At 39.2% G+C, this 22,828-nt stretch overlaps 1 protein-coding gene across 5 annotated transcripts in view; it reads left to right on the top strand.

Moving 5' to 3' along the window:
• The window catches only part of LOC150083375 (anoctamin-8-like), a 423,636-nt gene that overhangs the window by 374,106 nt on the left and 26,702 nt on the right, over positions 1–22,828 (top strand). For all 5 annotated transcript variants that reach the window (XM_090377999.1, XM_090377998.1, XM_090378001.1 and 2 more), the window contains one exon: positions 8,800–8,931. In XM_090377999.1, coding sequence (XP_090234125.1) covers positions 8,800–8,931 — 132 coding nt within the window. The remainder of the gene's footprint in view (positions 1–8,799; positions 8,932–22,828) is intronic.

Raw genomic sequence — 22,828 nt, 5'->3', positions numbered from 1 at the left:
GCTAACTCAGCAGGATCATCAACTGTTGAACCATCGATATCAAGTGGACCAATCTGATTCATCCCATTCCTTCTAGAGTTTACATAAGTAAAGAATTCTTTGCTGTTTTTCTTTGTATCCTTTACCAAAGATTTCTTGTAATCTGCCTTTGCCTGCCTAACCTCCTTCGTAACTTGGTTACAGACCAGCTTATATCTATCATAGGCTTCTGTGTCGCATGTTAATTTATATGTATCCCATGCATTTTTCTTTTCTGTCACATGTCTCATTAGTTTATCTGACATCCATTTAGGCCTAAATCTTGAACAATATTTCTTTGTTGGTATGAAAAGCCTAGTAGCTTCCAAGATTAATTCTTTGAATGCTTCCCATTTTGAATTTGCTGTTGGTAACATCATCAGTTGGTTTCACTGTATAGAATTTAAATTCTGTCTCAGACCACCGTAGTCACTTTAACGAAAGCAAAACCCTTCCCTTTACCTTTGATGGTAGTTACCTCTTTGAGTAAATCCCACTTCAGTACACTGTGATCACTGCCACCTAGTGGTTCCTTTATCTGCAGATTCTTGATGCATGAAGAATCATTACTGATAATCAGATCAAGAGTATTACTCCCTCTAGTTGCCTCCCGAACATGCTGCTGTAGAAAACAATCATCCAGTAAATTCACTAAAGCCTTGCTAGTGTGTGAGTGACAAACCCACAAATTCCAGTCAATATCCGGGAAATTAAAATCCCCCATTATAAGACACTCTAATTTACTGGCCCGCTCTATTTCTCTGCACAATTTCTCATTATACTCCTCAGATTCATTAGGCACCAAACAGACTCAACGTTGCATTGTTCACCAACATCAGTTGGATGCACTTCCTTAGATTTTATGTGTTTCTTAACTAACAGCATAACCCCTTCTTTTCTGTCCTGTCTTTGTCATCTTCCACTCAATTATCCCTTTATCCAGTAACTTGTCATTAATGCCACATCGCTCCAATTTGTACAGCAGTCTTTTACGTGCAATGGTGTAAAAAGCTTTCCTGAAATCCAAGTATGTGATATCGAAATTATTGTTTGCTTTCAGTTTCTTTGTGACTGTATCATAGTATCCAGTCAAATTAGTCAGACAAGATTTCACCTTAACAAACCCATAGTGACTGAAGTATATCTGTATTCCTGTCCAGAAGGGCCTGCATTGCTTCTTTAACCAGTGACGTCATCATTTTCCCTGGAATAGAAGTTAAACTAACAGGTCTGTAATTACTCGTATCACCCTTTGATTCCCTTTTGTGGATTATGGATACATTCACACATCTCTAGTCCACAGAACCTCTTTCTCTGAATATAACCTCTGGCTTAGTGCCGTGAAGGGTTTGTAATGGTAGGATACCTGCGTGTATCAAGAAACTTTACAATAAAGATCATATTTATTTCTCTGAATCCAAAGATGCTGTCATAATTTTGGCTAAGGGTTTGCTTACCTCCTTTGCTGCCTCCCTTAATGTAATTTGATAGATCCCAACTATCCCAGATGCCTTTTTTATGTTAAGCTTAAGTAATTTCTCTTCCCCGTTTCTCTCAGTTATCACAAAATCATTCAGCTTCCTATTAGATTTTGATCAATTTCTGACATTCCCCTCCCTAAAGAACTCATTTGTGAATGTAGATGCCTATTCAGCCTGTCAGCAACCTGAAGAGGATCATCAACAGTTAAAACATTGACTATTACTGCTAATATAACTAAAGAGGTACTTCCTTCTACTGTTAATATAACTAAAGAAGTCTTTGCTGCTGTTTTTGGCATTCTTTGGCAGCGATTTCTCATAATCTGCCTTGGCTTGCCTAAACTCCTTTGTGACTTGATTGCAGATTAGTGTGTATCTAATATAGGCCTCTGTATCACCTGATGATTTATATGCATCCCATGCATTTTTCTTCTCTTCCGCATATTTCAGTAGTTCATATGACATCCAATTAGGTGTAAGCCTTGAACTATATTTCGTAATTTGTATGAAAAACCTAGTAGCTTCTAATACTATTTCCCTGACTTCCCATTTAAAATTTGTTATTGGTTACATTAGTTGTTCCTACTATATAATTTAAAAACTCTCTGAGACCACAGTAGTCTCCTTTACAAAAGCAAAATCCATTCACCTTGCTGTTGATTGTAATTGCATCTTAAAGTAAATCCCAAATCAATACACTGTAATCACTGCCACCAGTGATACTTTTATCTGCAGATTCTTAGTGCATTAAGGATTACTGCTGATAATCAGATCAGGAGTATTGCTCTCTCTTGTTGCCTCTCTAACATGCTGGTGTAGAAAACAGTTATCCAATAAATCCACCACAAAAGTCTTGCTTGCTTGCTTGTGTGTGTGTGTGTGTGTGTGTGTGTGTGTGTGTGTGTGTGAGAGAGAGAGAGAGAGAGAGAGAGAGAGAGAGTGTGTGTGAGTGAGTGAGTGACCCACAAGTTCTAGTTAATATCCGGAAAGTTAAAATCCCCCATTATAAAACATTCTGATTTACTGGCCACTATTTCTGTGTATAGTTATTTGTTATACTCATCACAATCATTAGGCTTATAACACACTTCTACTCTCACTTTTGTTTTCCCGGTGCTTATATCACCAAACTGACTTAACATTGTCCCCTCGACGTGGGCACCTGTACGTGGTGAGGGGACCTCCCAGTGACGCTGCTGGACTTCCAGACTAGCATCACTGGGATCCAACGCCCACAGCCCAGGTTCCAGGCTTACATCAATGGAATCCGGCATGTTTGCCGTGCGCTGCGACCCGTGGAAATTCGGAAAGGGGGAGCCTGGTGGTTGAGGGGCCCAGCTTCAATACACCACTTTGGCCCCTGCTTCGACAAGATGGGTGGTCCTGGAAGGCCCGGCTAGGATCAATCGGCTATAGGCTCGCCTGCGAGGGTCAACCGTGTCAATGCCACGCCCCTACCCTCATGGTCCGAGGGACAGGATTCAGGCTGGCGGCGGTGTGGGTATAGTGTCTGGGTAGCCCTGGCGTCCCACTCCCGAGCGCATTTATTGCATTCCGGGTAGTGGGCGTCCCTTTGGGCTCCGTGGTGAGTGGGGAGCCCGGGCACTGAACAATATAAAAACCTCAATGAATCCTGATAAACTTATTTCTTCAGGGGCCCCAACCCAGTCCCTATCTGAAAATTTAGACGGCGAAACAAATAGCATTATCGCTAAAAAGAGGCAGCGGACGGAATTACCATCAGGGCCAGTCCCAAGGGTTTTAATTATGCATTCTACCAATAAGACACCGATTGGTAAAATGTCGCCCTTTTTCATTCAAAAAGGGTTAGATGGGTTAGCAGATTCACCCAAATCAGTTAAGAGGCTTCGTTCTGGAGACCTTTTAATTGAAACTAAAAATGACAGGCAATCTGAACATCTCCTCCGAACAACATCAATCGGAGGAATCCCTATAACAGTGACACCACACAGAACACTCAATTCATCGAGAGGTGTCATTTCGGAGTGGGACCTTCTCGACATAACCGAGGAGGAAATCTGCTCCAAATTAAAACCACAGGGAGTCATTGCCATCAAGAGAATTACTGCGCGAAGGGATGGAAAAATTGTTAAAACCAGGAGCGTTATCCTGACTTTTAACTCTCCTAAACCTCATGATGAAATTAAAGCTGGATACATCAACTGTTCAGTGCGTCCATATGTACCGAACCCTTTACGGTGTTTTAAATTCCAGAAGTATGGACATTCTCAAATGGCCTGCCATGGAGTCCTTGCATGCGCTCGATGCGGTGCAAAGGACCACGAAGCAACAGCATGTTCAGCCGCAAAACCCAGCTGTATTAACTGTGAAGGCGAACACCCGGCCTATTCACGAACATGCCAGAGGTGGAAAGAAGAAAAAGAAATTCAACGGCTGAAGGCAGAGCTAAATATATCATACCAGGAGGCAAGGAAATCGGTCAAACCCCTGAATATCAACAAACCTACCTACGCCCAGAAGGTAGCAGGGAGATGTTCCGTCGGAACTCAGACGGACATGACCATTCCTCCAAAGGAGTCTTTCACTCCCATCGTGCGATATCTTTTAAGTTCTCAAAAACCTGCACAGAAGGACCAATCAGCTGCCACTCCTATATCGGTACCTCCTAACGCTCCACAAGTAACAAAGGTAACTATGAAAGAAAAGAATAAGAAAGGGGAAATCCCCCCTAGTACCCAAGATAAGATGGATGTTGAGCAGAAGGAGGTACCCGAAGATTCAGTCTTGGAACTCTTTGCGGAGGAAGAAATGGACACGGGACAGCGTCCGTTCTTCCCCAAAAAAGATAAATCCAAGACTGATAAAAGTAAGCCCTCATCACCTTGGAAGTCGCCTGATGGACCCACCAAGCCAAAATAATGGCTAAATTCCTACAATGGAATTGTCGTGGATTCCGGCGAAATATTGATGACATCAAGGCCCTCCTGCAAAAGCACGAGCCAGTTTGCTTTTGCTTGCAGGAGACATATCTAAAGGCAAATGATGATCCCACCATGCACAACATCACATTTTTTCGAAAGGATAGAATTGCGGATGGCCCTGTACATGGGGGAGTGGCTATCCTTGTGGGTAACCAGACCCCAGTGCAGCCTTTGCTAATTACAACCAGCATAGAGGCTGTTGCAATTCGCCTTTCAGTGGGATTTCTATTAACTGTGTGCTCCATTTATTTGCCACCTGGGACTGACATCCCCCAGGCAGACCCTGATGATCTTCTTACGCAGCTGCCTCCCCCTTTCTTACTTCTCGGGGATTTTAACGGACATAACACCCTGTGGGGTAGTGCTATCATCAACGGAAGGGGACGAGTCATAGAGTGTATGCTCAATGACAGTGACCTTTCCTTCTAAATACTGGAACAAACACCTTCTTCCACATGCCTACCCGTACTTTTTCTGCCATTGATCTCTCTATCTGCTCCCCTTCTCTACTCCCTTCACTCACTTGGGAAGTGGAGGAGAATCCATACGGAAGCGATCACTTCCCCGTGATAACCTTGTTACACAGTCGGAGACCATGTCTTCCTTTTAGGTTACCACGGTGGAAGATTGATCAGGCTGACTGGACTGCCTTCCAACATCAGGCAAATTTTGATCTTAGCACAGTCAGTCAAGAGCCGATCAATGACGCAGTAAAGTACATCACAGAAATCATCGTCCAAGCAGCTGTTAATGCTGTCCCAAAAACATCAGCCCGGTTTCCACCATTTCCCAAACCTTGGTGGAATTCACAATGCACAGCAGCAAAAAAAGCTCAAAACAAAGCGTGGGGGATATTTCGCCGATATCCAACCACGAACAACCTTATAGCCTTCAAACGTGCACGAGCCAAAGCACGCTACATCCGTCGTCAGAGTCAAAAGGAATCGTGGATCCGTTTTACATCATCTATTAACCAGTCTACCAACTCTAAGGTAGTCTGGGATAAAATCTGGAAAATGAAGGGGAAATATACATCCTACCCTTCTTCAATCCTAAATTATAATGGATGCGCTATTGCAGATCCAACTGCAGTAGCCAATGCTCTTGGGGAAACATTCTCTAACATCTCCGCAACATCCTCGTACTCCCCAGAGTTCCTGGTCCTGAAACATAAACTGGAAAAACAAGCCCTTAATTTTAAGTCCAAGGGCGTATCCCTACAACGGGGCGTTCACTATAGAGGAACTGAAAAGAGCCCTCACTCTTTCCAAAGCAAGTGCTGTTGGACCAGATGGCATCCATTATGAAATGATTAAACATCTTTCACCAAAATCTATGGATTGTCTGCTCCTTCTGTATAACAAAATCTTTACCGAAGGGCAGTTTCTGGACTCCTGGCAAAAGGCAATTGTTCTTGCCTTCCCTAAGCCAGGAAAGGATCCAAAAGTCACCACCAATTATCGTCCTATTGCTCTGACTAGCTGGCTGTGCAAAATCCTGGAGAAGAATGGTTAATTCCCGTTTAATATGGTACTTAGAATCAAACGACCTTCTCTCCAAAACCCAGTGTGGCTTCCAAAGGAACCGGTCCACTATGGACCATCTTATTAGATTGGAAGCATCCATCTGGGATGCTTTCCTAAAACGTGAACACTTGGTGTCTGTGTTCTTTGACATGGAGAAAGCGTATGACACAACTTGGAGATTTGGCATTTTAAAAGATTTACATAGCCTAGGCCTAAGAGGGCATCTGCCCTTTTTTATTCAAAACTTTTTAGCCAATCGATCGTTCCAAGTTTGTGTGGGATCCTCACTCTCTCGCTCCTTTAGCCAAGAGGAGGGAGTACCACAAGGATCAGTATTACGTGTCACGCTTTTTGCCATCAAAATAAATTCCATCACAGAACAACTTCCTCCAACTGTAAACAGTGCCCTCTATGTTGATGACTTTAGCATTTTTTGTCAGTCGTGCAACATGAGGGTTATTGAAAGACAACTGCAGAAAGCCATTGATAATCTGAATGTGTGGGCACTTGCTAATGGCTTCAGATTCTCGCCGGAGAAGACCGTTTGCGTACACTTTTGTCGCAAGCGTAATCTTCATCCTGAACCTGAATTAAGGCTCGGACAAAATGCTATTCCAGTAGCAGCGAATACAAAATTCTTGGGACTCATATTCGATAAAAAACGGACCTTCTTGGATCACATTCGTCAACTCCGCACAAAGTGCACACGTGGGCTTAATATTCTCCGCTTGCTCTCCTCTACGTCTTGGGGAGCAGACAGATGCACCCTTCTTCGGCTTTACCGTGCACTTGTGCGATCCAAAGTAGATTATGGGTCCCAGGTATATTCCTCAGCCAGAGACAGTGTCCTGCGATGGCTGGACCCCATCCATCATCAGTCCCTACGTATTGCCACTGGAGCATATCGCACATCTCCTGTCCAGAGCTTATACGTCGAAGCAAACGAACCACCGTTATCGCTTCGACGTAAGCAGTTGTCTTTAAAGTATGCCTTAAAACTGAAATCCCTGCCAGACCATCCTACGTGGCCATTCGTTTTTGAGCCACGATGGGAAAATTTATACAATACTCGTAAGACTGCCAATCGTCCTTTTGGTATACGTTTCCAAGAGCTACTCAAAGAACTTAATATCAAGGTAGACAAGGTTGCCCAAACATCAAAGCAACCCTTTCCACCCTGGCATGCTTGTGTCCCGGCATGCGACTTGTCGCTTAGAAACTGGGGAAAGTCGGACACTCCATCATATATCTACCTGCAGCTTCATTCAGCACACCGAACTGAATATTCTGACTTCGCGCCAGTCTACATAGACGGTTCGAAGTCAGAATCATATGTGGGATCTGCTGCTGTCTTTACAGACAGCACTATATCAGAGCAGATCCCCTCAGAATGCAGCATATTTACTGCAGAGCTGCACGCTGTAGAGTTAGCCTTGGATCACATTAGTAAATGCCAATACCAACGGTTCATTTTATATTCCGACTCTCTTAGCATGTTACAGGCTTTAATATCTGTGAGATATAATCCTCATCCAGTTCTGTCTAACATTCAGCAGAAGATTCACGTTCTCCATGAACGCGAATATGATATCCGCTTCTGCTGGATTCCCAGCCACATTGGGATTAGGGGAAATGATTTGGCTGATGCCGCAGCCAAATCAGCAATTCCCAATAATAACCGCTGCCTGTTAGTCCCCTATACAGACTACAGGCAAATAATACACCAAAACATACACTCCCAATGGCAGGACTCGTGGAATAGACAGACTGGAAATAAACTATATTGTATAAAGCCTGTAATTGAACCGTGGCAGTCTAGTCTGCGCAGGAATGGTAAGGAGGAAGTTGTTCTTGCCCGGACCCGCATAGGACACAGTCATTTGACTCATTATTTTTTGCTGAGGGCTGATGACCCTCCTATGTGTGAGTCCTGTGGCACAGTTTTAACTATCAGACACCTTTTAATTGACTGTCCAGATTTTAGCAGCACCCGTTTTACCGCTTTTAATCATCTGACTGAGCCTTATACACTCAGTCAGATTTTATCCGACAATGACAACGTGTCTGCTGTTTTTAGCTATTTTAAATCAATAAAAGTTTTTAATTGTATTTAATTCATGTTATTGTTACGTCTTTATTGATTTATTTCTTATATCTTTGTTATTATATATCAGGACAAGGTGGCCTTACTAATTAGGTCACCGAGAGTTTAAATTTTTAAATATTACCTAGTCTTGGCGCATTTTAGCCTTAGTTGCTAATGCGCCAAAAAATCCAAACAAACCAAACTTTTTTATGACAAGGTTTTGGCGCATTATAGCCTTAGTTGCTGATGCGCCAATAAAACCGAACCAACCAATCAACCAACTTAACATTGTAGTGGCCATTCATTTTGACTGGATGCCTTTTAATTTATTATTGACTAAATGAGCATGACCACTGTTATGTATTATGGCACGGTGCTTGGGTGCCTTTTGAAGTTGTATTTATGTGACAGCTCACCACTTGCATTTATAAATTCAGCAACTGTGTTAAAAACATTTTGTTAACATTTTGCCAATGATGACAAAAGCCATAATGCTTTGAAACATTTTTAATTGTTCATAATTTTATCTTTATGAAGCTCATCAAAATGTAACAAAAATGTTGTGAGATCTTTATTCATATTATAAACATGATTTGTGCTTAATATGTATTATATGGAAGTTTGAGCAGACTTAAATAATTTGGTAGTATGTGCATTGCTCTTATTTTTACTGTTATTAATACTTTTCATAATTCTTAATGAATCTTTCCTTTACTTTTCTTTAGGATGCAATGGAGATAATGGGTGTTATAGCTGTGATAGTAAATTGTGCATTGATTGGCATGTCTGGACAGGTTCATAGAATGTTTCCAAATTTATCAACAAGTGGCATTATTCTTCTAATAGTTGTGCTAGAGGTACAGTATCTGATTGCTTAAATAGTTAGGCTCATCATAATACATAAAAAAATCTACTTTTTTTAAAGGACATGCTGAGCCATTCTAGTACCTGAGGCGAGAATGAAACATTGTGCCCTATTATTAATCATGGCAACATTGGCAATTATTTAATCTTTCTTTTGGTACCCCTTCAGCTTTTAATCTGAAGCAAGAGCCTCATTCGCCTCACCCTCGGCACTGCTCTGTTTTTTTATATTACTACTATGGACTGTTAATTTCAGAAGATGTTGGTGTATAAACACTTTATGATATGCTATTCAGCCTAATATTTTTACATGCATTATAGATTAATTAATTGATTAATTACCACTCTGAACAGACACCTCAATGCCAGCAATGTTCTGATTAAGCAAATGTGACAAAGAAGCTCTATAAGAGATACCATGTGGTTTTGAAAATTTTCTCAACAAACGACAGGTGACTAGCAAACTAAGTGAAGTCCATAGAAATATACAGAATGCCAGGAACATCTTCTCTCTCTCTATCTCTCTCTCTCTCTCTCTCTCTCTCTCTCTCATATGCATGAATGCGCACGTGCACATACACTAGCTACGGTAAAAATACTTGGATGGGAATGCTGCAGCTGCTGCTCACCTCTTTATTTTTGGAATTAAAATTTGATGTGAGCCACTTTGGCTTGATTTGTCTTTTAAATTGATTTGCCAGTTTGTGTTTTCTGGTGTCACCCATTCCAAGGTGTTATCATCAAGGCAGTTGATGATAACACCTTGAGAATTATGAGAGCATTCTTAGATTCGTGAAACATCCCTACAGACTGGGGATGTGTGAATGTCTTGCTCCTATCCACACAGATTGATCTGAGGGTAAAGTGAGTAATTACAGACCTGTAAGTTTGACTTCTGTGACAGGAAAATAATGAATTCAGCAGTTAAAGTAATGCAGGCTCTCCTTGAGAGGAACTGAATTATACAGCAATTATAGCTTACATTTGTTAAGGGGAAATCTCTGATTTGATAAACTGTGTGGGGTCTTTGCAAAGTAATTGAATGAAAAAAATATAATAATTTTGATATCAGATAGACAGGACAGGAAGGTAGGAGGGGTTATGCTTTAGTTAAGAAACACGTAAAATCCAAGGAATTGAAGCCAGTCAACATTGCTGGACAGCGCAGTGTCGAGTCAGTTTGGTGTGACATAAGCATTTGAAGATCAAAATTGAGAGTAGGAGTGTGCTATAGGCCTAATGACTCTGATGAGTATAATAAGAAACTGTACAGGGAAATAGAGTGGGCCAGTAAATCAGATAGTCTTATAATTTCCCAGATATTGACTGGAATTTGTGGGTTGGTCACTCACACACTAGCAAGGCTTTTGTGGATTTATTGGATGATTGTTTTCTACATCAGCATGTTCGGGAGGCAACTAGAGGGAGTAATACTCTTGATCTGATTATCAGTAGTGATTCTTCATGCATTAAGAATCTGCAGATAAAGGAACCACTAGGTGGCAGTGATCACAGTGTGCTGAAGTGGGATTTACTCAAAGAAAAAAACTACCATCAGGGGTAAAGGGAAGGGTTTTTGCTTTCGTAAAGGCGACTACGATGGTCTGAGACAGTATTTAAATACTATACAGTGGGACCAACTGATGATGTTACCAACAGCAAGGCCGACCGGGCTAGCTGGGTGGGTAAAGTACCTGCCTGGCAACCTAAAGGTCGTGGGTTCGAAGTCCGCCTCGGGCTTGGATCAAAGTACTGCAAAAACCTTGGGAGCTGCATTATGGCCACAGAAGCTGATGCACCAAGAACTACAAAAAAAAAAAAAAAAAAAACCCAACAGCAAATTCAAAATGGGACACATTCAAAGAACTTATCTTGGAAGCTACTAGGCTTTACAAACCAACTAAGAAATATTGTTCAAGGTTTAGGCCTAAATGGATGTCAGATGAACTAATGAGACATATGGCAGAGAAGAAAAATGGATGGGATACATATAAATTAAGGGGTGACATGGAAGCCTATGATAGATATAAGCTGGTCTGTAACCGAGTCACAAAGGAGATTAGGCAGGTAAAGGGAGATTATGAGAAATCCTTGGTAAAGGATGCAAAGAAAAACAGAAAAGAGTTCTTTACCTATGTAAACTCTAGAAGGAAAGGGATGAATCAGATTGGTCCACTGGATATTGATGGTTCAACAGTTGAGAATCCTGCTCAGGTGGCTAACAAACTAAATGAGTATTTTGCATCTACATTCACACATGAGGAGTTATTCAGGAAGGGGAATGCCAGAGGTGAAGTAAACTCTGGCAGTGAGCTAGATGATTTTGAAATAACTGAGAGGAAAGTGGAGGAGAAATTGTTGAGGATAAACATAAAAAAGCACCCGTGGTGGATGGGATCTATCTAGTTATATTAAAGGAGGCAGCAAAGGAAGTAAGCGCCCTTAGCCATAATTATGAGAGCTTTTTTGGACTCAGGGGAGGTATCCATAAACTGGAGATGTGCAAATGTGATCCCAGTTCACAAAGGAGGATTAAAGGCTGACACAAGTAATAAACCTGTGAGTTTAACTTCTATTCCAGAAAAATTAATGGAGGCACTGGTTAAAGAAGCACTACAGGATCATCTAGACAAGACTTCAGTTATAGCTCGGACACAGCATGGTTTTGTTAAGGGAAAGTCTTGCGTGACCAATTTGATTGGATACTATGATGCAGTCACAAAAGAACTGGATGCAAGGAATAACTTTGATATTATATATTTGGATCTTAGAAATGCTTTCGATACTGTTGTAAATGGAAGACTGCTGTACAAATTGGAGCAGTGTGGCATTGGAGGCAAATTGCTGCTATGGATAAAGGGATGGTTGACTGGGAGAAGACAGAGAGTGGTAATCGATGGACACTGCTCATCGTGGACTAATTTTACTAGTGGAGTTCCTCAGGGTTCACTGTTGGGTCCATTGTTGTTTTCTGTTTTTATAAATGATATTGATGATGGTGTATCAAGCTTAATGTCCAAGTTTGCAGATGATACAAAGGTTGGCAGGGTTGTTAAGGACGCTACTGACGCTATGCTGGTGCAACAGGATCTGGAAAGGTTGAGCAGATGGGCTGAGAGGTGCAAATGAAGTTTAACATTGACATATGTAAAGTACTACATATGGGAAACAGCAACCCCAGAGCAACGTATCAACTCTGTGGTACTACACTGACAATGGTAGAGAATGAAAAGAACCTGGGGGTAATTGTGGAGGCAGATATGACGTTCTCTGAGCAGTGCAGATGGGTTGCAAGAGTAGCTCATGGTGTCTTGTCAATGATACACAGGGATTTTTCTAGCAGGGATAAGGAGGTGACTATTCCCTTATATAAGGCAATGGTCAGGCTACACCTTCAGTACTGTATACAGGTCTGGAGGTCTCATTTCAAGAAGGATGTAGAGCAGCTGGAACGAGTACAGAGAAGGGCAACAAGATTAGTGAATGGAACAAAGGGTTGCTCTTACGAAGAAAGGCTTAAGTTTTGCAAATTACAGTGTCTGGAGACTAGGCACCGACAAGGTGATCTGATAGAGGTGTATAAAGCCTTGAATGGTTTGAACATGCTCAATGCCGATGGGATACTTCCTCTTGCCCAGAATAATCACCTGAGAGGGCATAAATTCAAATTGAGGAAACACAGATGTAGGACAGATGTGCGGAAATTTGCCTTTAGCCAGCGGGTAGTCGGTTGGTGGAACAGACTTCCATCCCTTGTTATGGAAGTTGATAGCCTAAATAAACTTAAGGCTCAGCTGGACAGGAATTTCGAACGAATGGAGGGGTGAAATGGGAGTGGTGTTTTTTTTTTTGTTTTTTTTTTTTTGGCTGACGCTGCATAAGCTTGCTTTCTTGCATCATATGCCTCTACTAATGCTAATCATATGCTTAGATTTCAGTACAGCTTTTGATACTGTTCATTGTCACAGTTTGGAACAATGTGGTAGTGGGGACAAGTAACTGCTGTGGATAAGGTGATGGTTGAGTGTCCAGAGACAGTGGTTATCAATGGTTACTGCTGTTTTTGAAATGATACCATTATTGGACTCCCTCAAGGTTCAGCATTGACATATCACGAGTTTAATATCTGAATTGGCTGATGATACAAAGTTAGATATAATTTTGCTGATGAGTATAGAACTCCAACACTGAACCTTGAGTCTCTTACTATTTTTAATATTTATTAATGATGTTGATCAGGAGTGTATATTCAGGGTTTGCTTGTTTTGCGGTGCACACCCATTGAATCACAATGTGGCTGATATTAATATTATATTTTTGCACCGATATTATATTTTTTTCTGTTAAAGACTCCCCTAATTGTTTTGCTGGCTTCGTGTGATTCCTAAAATTAAATCCAATATACAACATTTCATGAAGTGGAGACGTTTCGGGGTGTAAACATCGTATCACATTTGCATTAATAGCCTGGGTGTGCGGTCACAAATATGGACACCTTTAAGCTCTCTAAACAGACATACAGATGGCACAGCAGGTCAAATTCTTAGCCTTCTTAGTGGTTTTAAACCGTCCAGAAGGCGTGGCAGGGTGTGCACTAAGACAACAGCACCAGAGTTGCTGTTTTTGTTTTCTGTGTCTGTTTTGCATGCGTAAAGTGGAGAGGTGTATTGCTAAAAAAGAATAGTACTGGAATGCTTGTCGATTAACTACAAATAGTTACCTATGCTTTTTTCATTTGCAAAAATAAATAAGTCAAAGATCAGAATATTTGTTCAGTATTTATTTATAACTATTGAATTAAAATTTCAAAAGTAAAAAACAAAGACAAAAAATTTTAAAAATCAGAAAAGAAAAACGAAAACAAAAACTCCAAAATAATATAAAAAATACTGTTCAGAAGAATCATAGAAATTCCCATACAGGATCGATTACGTATTCTTGTGTGACTGCCCTGTTTTGTTTGTTGGTCAACAGCAGAACGATGAAAACACAACCAAATTCGGACATAAAAATTTGGATTCCATAATTCTAATGGTGGCCTGTGTGTTTTAATAAACAAGAAACTTGCTGTTGTTGGATCTCTTTATCTAACACATTGTACTTTAGTAAGAAATATTTAAGTTTCATTCCAAAATTTATATTTTTGTTTTTAAATAAATTTTTAAAGAAATCTATTAATTTTAAAGATTACTATTAATATATATTTTTAGTAGCAATGGGTAAAATAGATATTATTTCTCCCTCCCCTTTGATTATGCCATTGTTTCATAATATTAGGTATATAAATTTAATGATTTTCTATTATGACATTTAGAAAAAAGTACCGGAACGTTGTTCTGGTGCGTTCCGTCCCGAATACACCACTGGTAAAGTGTGAAATGACGTGTTTATGACATCAATTTACACAATTTTTTAATATACATTTATATTTATATTTAAATGTATATTTATAATTTTTTTAAATATAATTGATAGCTTTTTTGCCCATATTTACAATGGGAAACAATGTTGACAATGTACTGAATGTCCCATTTTCTGCCAGAGAATTTGCGGATTGTATGGACATAGTCGAAGAAGGTAAGCCTCGTCCTCCTCTTCCAGATTTACTGTGCAAGTACAAAGATGCAAAAACTGAGTACATTAGACATTTCTCTGTTTCACAATACAGTAGAATTGTTAACTGGATGTGGAGTGCGGTCAAGACTTTTTTGTTGGCCTTCTTTATTATTCTCCAAAGAGAATGGTATATGGAATAAGTAAGGGTATTCCAATCTCAATCATTCAGCTGCAGAAGTGCAAAAACATGACCTCTCCCAACCACATATGCAGTCATTTTTAAATCTTAAGATGTTTGGAAAACAAAAAAAATTGACACTCTCATTGACAGTCAAAGAAAAATCGAAATTAGCCGTCACAATGAACAAGTCAAGAAAAATGGAGACATTTTAAAAAGATTAATTGATACTGTGTGTTATTTGGCTAAGCAAGAGCTTCCTTTGAGAGGTCATGATGAGTCTGAAGATTCAGCTTATTGAGGGTGCCTCCATAGCCAGGTGGGAAGGAGCAGCAGTGCGTAGCACACGCTTCTTGATTAGACCGGGGTTCGAGCCCATCACCACCAAATACGGAGAATGCGGAAAGGTCAGGGAATGACCACCGCATATCCCGGAGCAATATGGCCTTAGTTGCTAATGCTCCTAAAAAACCAAATAGCAAAAAAAAAAAAAAAAGCAGCTTATTGAGTAAATAAATTATATAGAATTTTTTAATGTACTCCGTGAGTATGATCCTCTTTTAGACAGTCATTTAAAGGCATCGACTGTATTTTGAGGAACTTCTTGCACAGTAAAAAATTATATCATTAATGCTATATCTGATGTGGTTAAAGAAGCTATAAGGAAAGAAATTTCTTCTGCTACATTTGTTCTTCTGGATGAAACTTCTGATGTCATATCAAAATCGCAGCTACCAACTGTTTTCCGTTTTGTCCATAATGGGCAAACACCCAAAAGGTTCATCGATTTACAGATGTAAGTGATGATATAACATCTAGTGGTCTTTTTAAACATGTTGTAAACAGATTTGAGGAATTTAATATTAAGAACAAGTAGGTAAAACTTATGATGGTGCTTGTGCCATGAGTGGGCATATTAATGTGTTTCTGAGTAAAGTTATTGAGGCATATCCTTTAGCATTATTTGTGCATCACTATACCCATGTTTTGATCTTAGTTCTGAAGCAAAGCCTCTCGAATATCTAGGAATGTAGATTGTTTTTCCAAACTATCAGTGGATTGGCAGCATATTTTTCTAGGTGGTAGATGACTTTCATCAACCAGTGAAATACCACCACTTTGCTTATTGGAGGCTTGAAGTGGTGAAACCCATGTTTAGTCTCTAGAGCAAAGTTTCCGGCATCCCCCTCCCCTCTCCCCATACTTCTCCTTCAACCCATGCACGGTACTAAGTACTATAGATTTTGATACCTTTCGTGTTTGGGGTTCTCTTAAAAAAAAAAAAAAAAAAAAAAAAAAAAAAATCATCGAAAAGAGTACATGCTTTTCAAGATTTTGTTGCTAAAAAATTACATTCCTTCGCACCAACCAGATGGAACTTTGCTTCCTGTTTAAAAACACAGTAAAACATTACAGAATTCAACTTATTGAATTTTTGAAGACGTGGAGAATTTTGGGGAATGGGACGTGGATGCTGTAATCAAAAATCATGTTTTTTTGTATTTCTTGCAAGATTTTCAAACAATTTTGTTGCTAGAAATTTTTTCTGTTCTGTTCTGTTCTGTTTGGCTATACTGATGTCTTGAATAATATACTGCAAACTTCATTCTATGACATATTGTACTGTTGTGAAAAGGTGCATTGGACCAGCATGGTAGATTATGGTCCCTGTCCCTCAGCATGAATTGTTGAGGAGGCTTCCATCCTGCAGTGGGTTGATAATGGCTGCAGTTTACCTTTTTTACCTAATCTGAAATTTGATTGGATAGTATGAAGTGGTTCAAATGAGCTGGATGCAAAAAATGTTCCTGTATATCAGGGGTGGCCAACTTAATTTGTGATGCAATCTACTTTTTTTCTTCAAAATGTGCCGCGATCTACCATCTCAAGAATTTCATTGCACATGGTCAAAAGAGTTAATCAACACATATTGAAAAATGTTGTTTATAAATTTTAAAATTTAATACAATTTAGAATTCTTATTTTAAATTCATACGCATTTAAGTTTTTAATTTATGTGAAGTTTGTGTGTTCATGTCATCTGCCAAGCTTTCAAAATCGGGGATATACTGTGATAAGGCCAACTGTAAAGAGTCTTTTGTATGCGAATCTGTAAGAGTAGAGTGATTCTTTGTTTCAAATCTGAAAAGGCCGATTCACATAGATATGTGGAACCAAAACAAGAATTTAAAAGTTCACTGCATTTTTTTTTTCATATTTGGGTACTTTTCTCGGCAAACATATTTCCAAAAGTCTTTTTCTGATGAGCTGGCTTTTAGGAAGATATCGTTTCGCAATGTAATAATTTCATTTTCAAGTAATATTTTCTCCATGTGAAAAATCTCAGTGATTTTTTTCTGCAATTTGTTTCATATCTAAGTCGACATTAAATGGATAACAAATATATTGAACGATGTCTTCAATTGTGTTAAAATCACCGAATTTGGTTTTAAAATCATCCACAACTTTCTCAATTTCAGAAACATTTCTCACTATTACATTCAAAAACAGGATATTTTTGCAAAAGATCTTGCATATTTGCAAAATGATCGAATTCTTTTTCTTTGAGATCCTTAGCCATTCCAAAAATTTATATTTATATGCTTAAATACTACTAATCATGTCACCCACATTTTTATTTTTTCCTCGTAATACCATATTCAGATTACTTAATTTACTGGTAAAATCTGCCAAAAAAAAAAAAAAACCCAGATTACACAACCACTCCCTATCTTGCAGCTGCTAATAATCATCTCCCCTTTGTTAAACAAATTTTTTAATTTCATTCAACAGATTTCGATATCTCTGTAGAAACTTACTCTAACTCAGCCACCTCACATCTGTGTGTAATATCATATCTGGTTCATTTTCATTGAGTTGCATTTTGAAAAGTCTCCATTGAAGAGATTGTCCTCTGATGGAATTCACAATTTTGAAAGCCATGTCCATAACACTTTTAGTACTTAATCTTTTGCTGGCTAACACTTGTTGGTGGATGATATAGTGGTAACTCAAAATATCTGAGAATTCATCATCCTTTCGCCACAATGCAATGAATCCGTTAAGATGCCCCGTCATTGTTTTAGCTCCATCTGTTATTGATACAAGTTTAAATAGTGGTAATTTAATATTTTTCAATAAAATTTTTGAATGCGTTAAATATATCAAGACCTCTAGTTCTTTCTTTTAACAAAATCCATACAAATAAAATCGAGCAATTGAGCTGTATCACTGATGTCTGTAGATTCACCCAGTTGTAAAGAAAAGGACACACCATTGGTAATATGAGCATGCAATTGTTCGCTCACATTTTTGCTCATTTTTTTAATGCGTCACGTCACAGTATTTCGAGATAATTGCAGATCTTGAAGAGCACTTTTAATTTCATTTTTAGCATTAGCATTAGTAGAGGCATATGATGCAAGAAAGCAGGCTTATGCAGCATCATCCAAAAAAAAAAAAAAAAAAACTTCCACTTCACCCCTCTGTTCATTTGAAATACCTGTCCAGCTGAGCCTTAAATTTATATAAGGTTATGAACTTCCACAACAAGGGATGGAAGTCTGTTCCACCAACAAAGCAAGACTGATTGTCCATTGATTACAACTCTGTCTACTCCCCCTCAACCACCCCTTTATCTATAGCAGCAATTTGCCTCCAATGCCACACTGCTCCAATTTGTGCAGCAGTCTTCCATGTGCAACAGTATCAAAAGCCTTTCTAAGATTCAAGTATATAATATCAAAGTTATTCCCTGCATCCAGTTCTTTTGTGACTGCATCATAGTCCAATCAAATATCCAATCAAATAGGTCAGGCAAGACTTCCCCTTAACAAAACCATGCTGTGTCCGAGCTATAACTGAAGTCTTGTCTAAATGATCCTGCAGTGCTTCTTTAACCAGTGCCTCCATTAATTTTCCTGGAACAGAAGTTAAACTCACAGGTTTATAATTACTTGTGTCAGCCTTTGATCCTCCTTTGTGAATTGGGGTCACATTTGCACATCTCCAGTCTATGGGTACCTCACCTGAGTCCAAGGAAGCTCTCATAATTATGGCTAAGGGTTTGCTTACTTGTTTTGCTGCCCCCTTTAATATAACTGGATAGATCCCATGCACCCCAGGTACCTTCCTTGTGTTTATCTTCAACAATTTCTCCTCCACTTTACTCTCAGTTATTACAAGATTATCTAGCTTACTGCCAGAGTTGAATACACCTCTGGCATTCCCCTCGCTGAATAACTCCTCATGTGTGAATGTCGATGCAAAATATTCATTTAGTTTGTTAGCTACCTGAGCAGGATCATCAACAGTTGAACCATCGATATCAAGTGGACCAATCTGATTCATCCCCTTCCTTCTAGAGTTTACATAAGAAAAGAACTCTTTGCTGTTTTTCTTTGCATCCTTTGCCAAAGATTTCTCGTAATCTGCCTTCGCCTGTCTAACCTCCTTTGTAACTTGGTTACAGATCAACTTGTATCTATCATAGGCTTCTGTGTCATGTGTTAATTTGTATGTATCCCATGCATGTTTCTTCTCTCCCATATGTCTCATTAGTTTATCTGACATCCATTTAGGCCTAAACCTTGAACAATATTTCTTAGTTGGTTTGTAAAGCCTAGTAGCTTTCAAGATAAGTTCTTTGAATGCTTCCCATTTTGAATTTGCTGTTGGTAACATCATCAGTTGGTCCCACTGTATAGAATTTAAATACTGTCTCGGACCATCGTAGTCGCCTTTACGAAAGCGATAACCTTTCCCTTTACCCCGGGTGGTAGTTACCTCTTTGAGTAAATCCCACTTCAGCACACTGTGATCACTGCCACCTAGTGGTTCCTTTATCTGCAGATTCTTAATGCATGAAGAATCACTACTGATAATCAAACCAAGAGTATTAGTCCCTCTAGTTGCCTTCCGAACATGCTGATGTAGATAACAATCCTCCAATAAATCCACAAAAGCCTTGCTAGTGTGTGGGTGACCAATGCACACATTCCAGTCAGTATCTGGGAAATTAAAATCCCTCATTATAAGACTCTCTGATTTACTGGCCCACTCTATTTCCCTGTACAGTTTCTTATTATACTCATCAGAGTCATTAGGCCTATAGCACACTCCTACTCTCAATTTTGATCTCCCAATGCTTATGTCACACCAAACTGACTCGACACTGCACTGTCCAGCAATGTCGACTGGCTTCACTTCCTTGGATTTTGTGTTTCTTAACTAATAGCATAACCCCTCCTCCCTTCCTATCCTGTCTATCCTTTCTGTAGATGTTGTACTCCCCAAATTCCAGTTCTGCATTCCTTACATCTGTGTGACACCACGTCTCTTATATCCCAACAATATCCGCCTTTGATGCTTTGAGCAATAACGCAAATTCATCAAATTTATTTACCAAACTCCTAGCTTTGGTGTACATGCAAGTATACAGCACCTGTTTCTATTCTTAGCTACCCTAACCCAACCCATGTGTTTACTTGTACTGCAATGACGCCCAGCAGTCTCTGAAATATCCTGCATCTTGTTTTTCAGGCTTCTGCTCATTCCAATAGAAGCAGTGGAAGAATCACTTTGACCTTTGCCAGTGGCTACTTTTAATCTATTAGTCCTTGTATCCCTCCAAGCTAGCAGTTTTCCGACCCACTTAACACTTCCTCGAAAGCATCAGCAAATATTCTTGCACTCTTTCTATTTAAATAAATAAATAAATAAATTTTCTGTTTATACTCCGGCACAACAACCAAGTCAGTAGAGTTTACAATAAATCGTCAATACAAATATTTATCCTATTTAGTAGTCACGGGCTTGAACCCCTGTAAGTGTATCCCTGTAGAAGTTCATTTTTGTTTTTAAAATTTTCAAAAAAGAGAATCTGTTATTTCTAAAAATGCATCTTTGATGAATTGACCATCAGAAAATGGTTTGTATGTTTTTTGCAAGAAGATGACTCGCTTTAAATGATACTACAGTTATTGCTTTAGTTTGTAAATTAGGTGTCATGAATAAATTTTGTTGTGCAAATAATCTTGATTTAAGTTCTTTTAATTTATTTTTTCTAAGATCACTATTAGGCAGAAAATCCAATTGGCATTTAGTATGGAGTGCTTTGAAGTGCCTTTCTAAATTTCCTGTTTTTGTATATAGCCACAGAAGCATTGCAAATCAAACAACATTTTTCTTTTATCATTACAAAAAAGTATTCTAGTTCCCACTCTTGATAAAAATGATACATTTTACTCTTTTTGGTAGTATTCATTTTAAATCATATCAAATTAATGTATAAGTACTGTCCAGTTATTAATATTAAGTAAGCTAAATAAGAATTCTACACACATACACTATGCTCTCCACAATGAACTGCGTGAATTTTCACCAGACAAGCCTAGTGCCTGCATGGCGACAAGAGTAGTCACGTGGTTCAACGGATTGGTGATAATCGTATGCAGTGGGGCGTTTAATAATAATAAAACATTTAGATTTTGACTAATCTATTTATTATTATTATTAGCCATATGGTGCAAGGAAGCTGAGGCTTCTGCTGCACCAGGCAAAAAAGAAAAACTTTCTGAATTACCCTGAGGGAGAAAACAAAACAAGAGTCAGAAGGAGAAGGGAATCACCAAGAAAGAGAAGAATGATGATATACAGCTCAGGATCCTGGGTGTGCCAAGCCCATATGAGCCCCTGGGGATCTTATTTTATATATATTTAAGATTTGTCGTGATCGACCGAAATTAAAGCCGCGATCGACTTGTTGACCACCTCTGCTGTATATCCTTGACAAAACTTCATGGGCTGTCTGCCCTGCTCAGAGAACTTTATATCTAACTGCACAATTACTCCCAGGTATTTTTCATTTTCCACCACCCTGAGTGTAGTACCACACTCTGGTATGTTACTCTGGGATTTCTGCTACCCATATGCAGTACTTTGCATTTGTCAATGTTAAACTTCAATTTCCATTGCTCAGACCATCTGTCTAATTTTCCTAGATCTTGTTTTAGTAGCCTACCCGATTATTTTTTTTAATGACCCTGCCAACCTTTGTATAATCTGCAAACTTAGACATTAACTCTGGGGCTAAACTTGGCCTATGCACATAAGCAGCTGTTTGCGACCAGCTGATTTATACTTCATTTTTCTAAATCATTTCTGAAATGGTAATCTGGGGCTCACATATAGTGAGTATGGGCTTGACAAACCCAGGGTCCTGAGCTGGATATCATCATCTTATCTTTCGTGGTGATTCCTTTCTACTTCTGACTCTCTCTCTCTCTCTCAGAGTAACTTGGGAATTTTTTTTTTTTTGGCTGGTGCAGCGTAAGCCTCAGGCTTCCTTGCACCATATGGCTAATAATAATAATAAGCAACTAGTCCGCTACTAATGAATTTGAAAAACCTACAAGGACAGCAAGGAGTCTATGCTAGCTGGACCAGCCATAAATTCTGGGAATTCTTTCCTGTACAGAACTGCTTTAACTGTCATAAATATGGCCATACTGCCAGAGACTGCAATCAGAATTCCCCTGTCTGTGGCCACTACGCAGTCACTGGCCACGATTACAAGAACTGCCAAAATAAAAATCAGCAGCCAAAATGTGCTATCTGTAAAGTAGCACGGCTGATGGACTGTGCACATTATCTGGGATGATAAATGCCCCTGTTATAAAAAAAATCGTAAAACTTATACAATCTAGGACTAATTATGGGCCAGATTGAAAACATAAATGTGATCAGGGCTCTAAATCCTGTCCAGTTGAATGCTCAAAGAGCAAGAGCCATTTTAGATCAGATCAAACTCAAATTGGAAGAAAATAATATAGATATCTAATATATTATTTTAGGGATACCAAAGGGGCTATAAAATAATAGAATACACCTCAGGTGTCCTTTCTACAGCAATAGTAGTTAAAAATACTGACCTTACAGTCACAAAGGTGGGTCACCTCTGCTCTCCAGTGGCAGTATGTGCCCATATCACCAGTGCTGTAGGACAGTTTTACATAATTTCACTATATTCTAGACCAGGTGAAGATATAAATCCAGCTATCAAATACCTACAAGCAGTCATAGACTCGCTACCTACTGCAAATATCATAGTGTGTGCTGATGTCAACTGCCGATCAGCCTTATGGCATAGCCGTATG

Source organism: Mastigoproctus giganteus, chromosome 7 (genome assembly GCF_048544385.1).
Source record: "Mastigoproctus giganteus isolate SK-2022 chromosome 7, ASM4854438v1, whole genome shotgun sequence".
Classification (NCBI taxonomy): Eukaryota; Metazoa; Arthropoda; class Arachnida; order Uropygi; family Thelyphonidae; genus Mastigoproctus; species Mastigoproctus giganteus.
The sequence above is the reverse complement of the archived record's forward strand: the minus strand, read 5'-3'. Positions and strand labels throughout refer to the sequence as shown.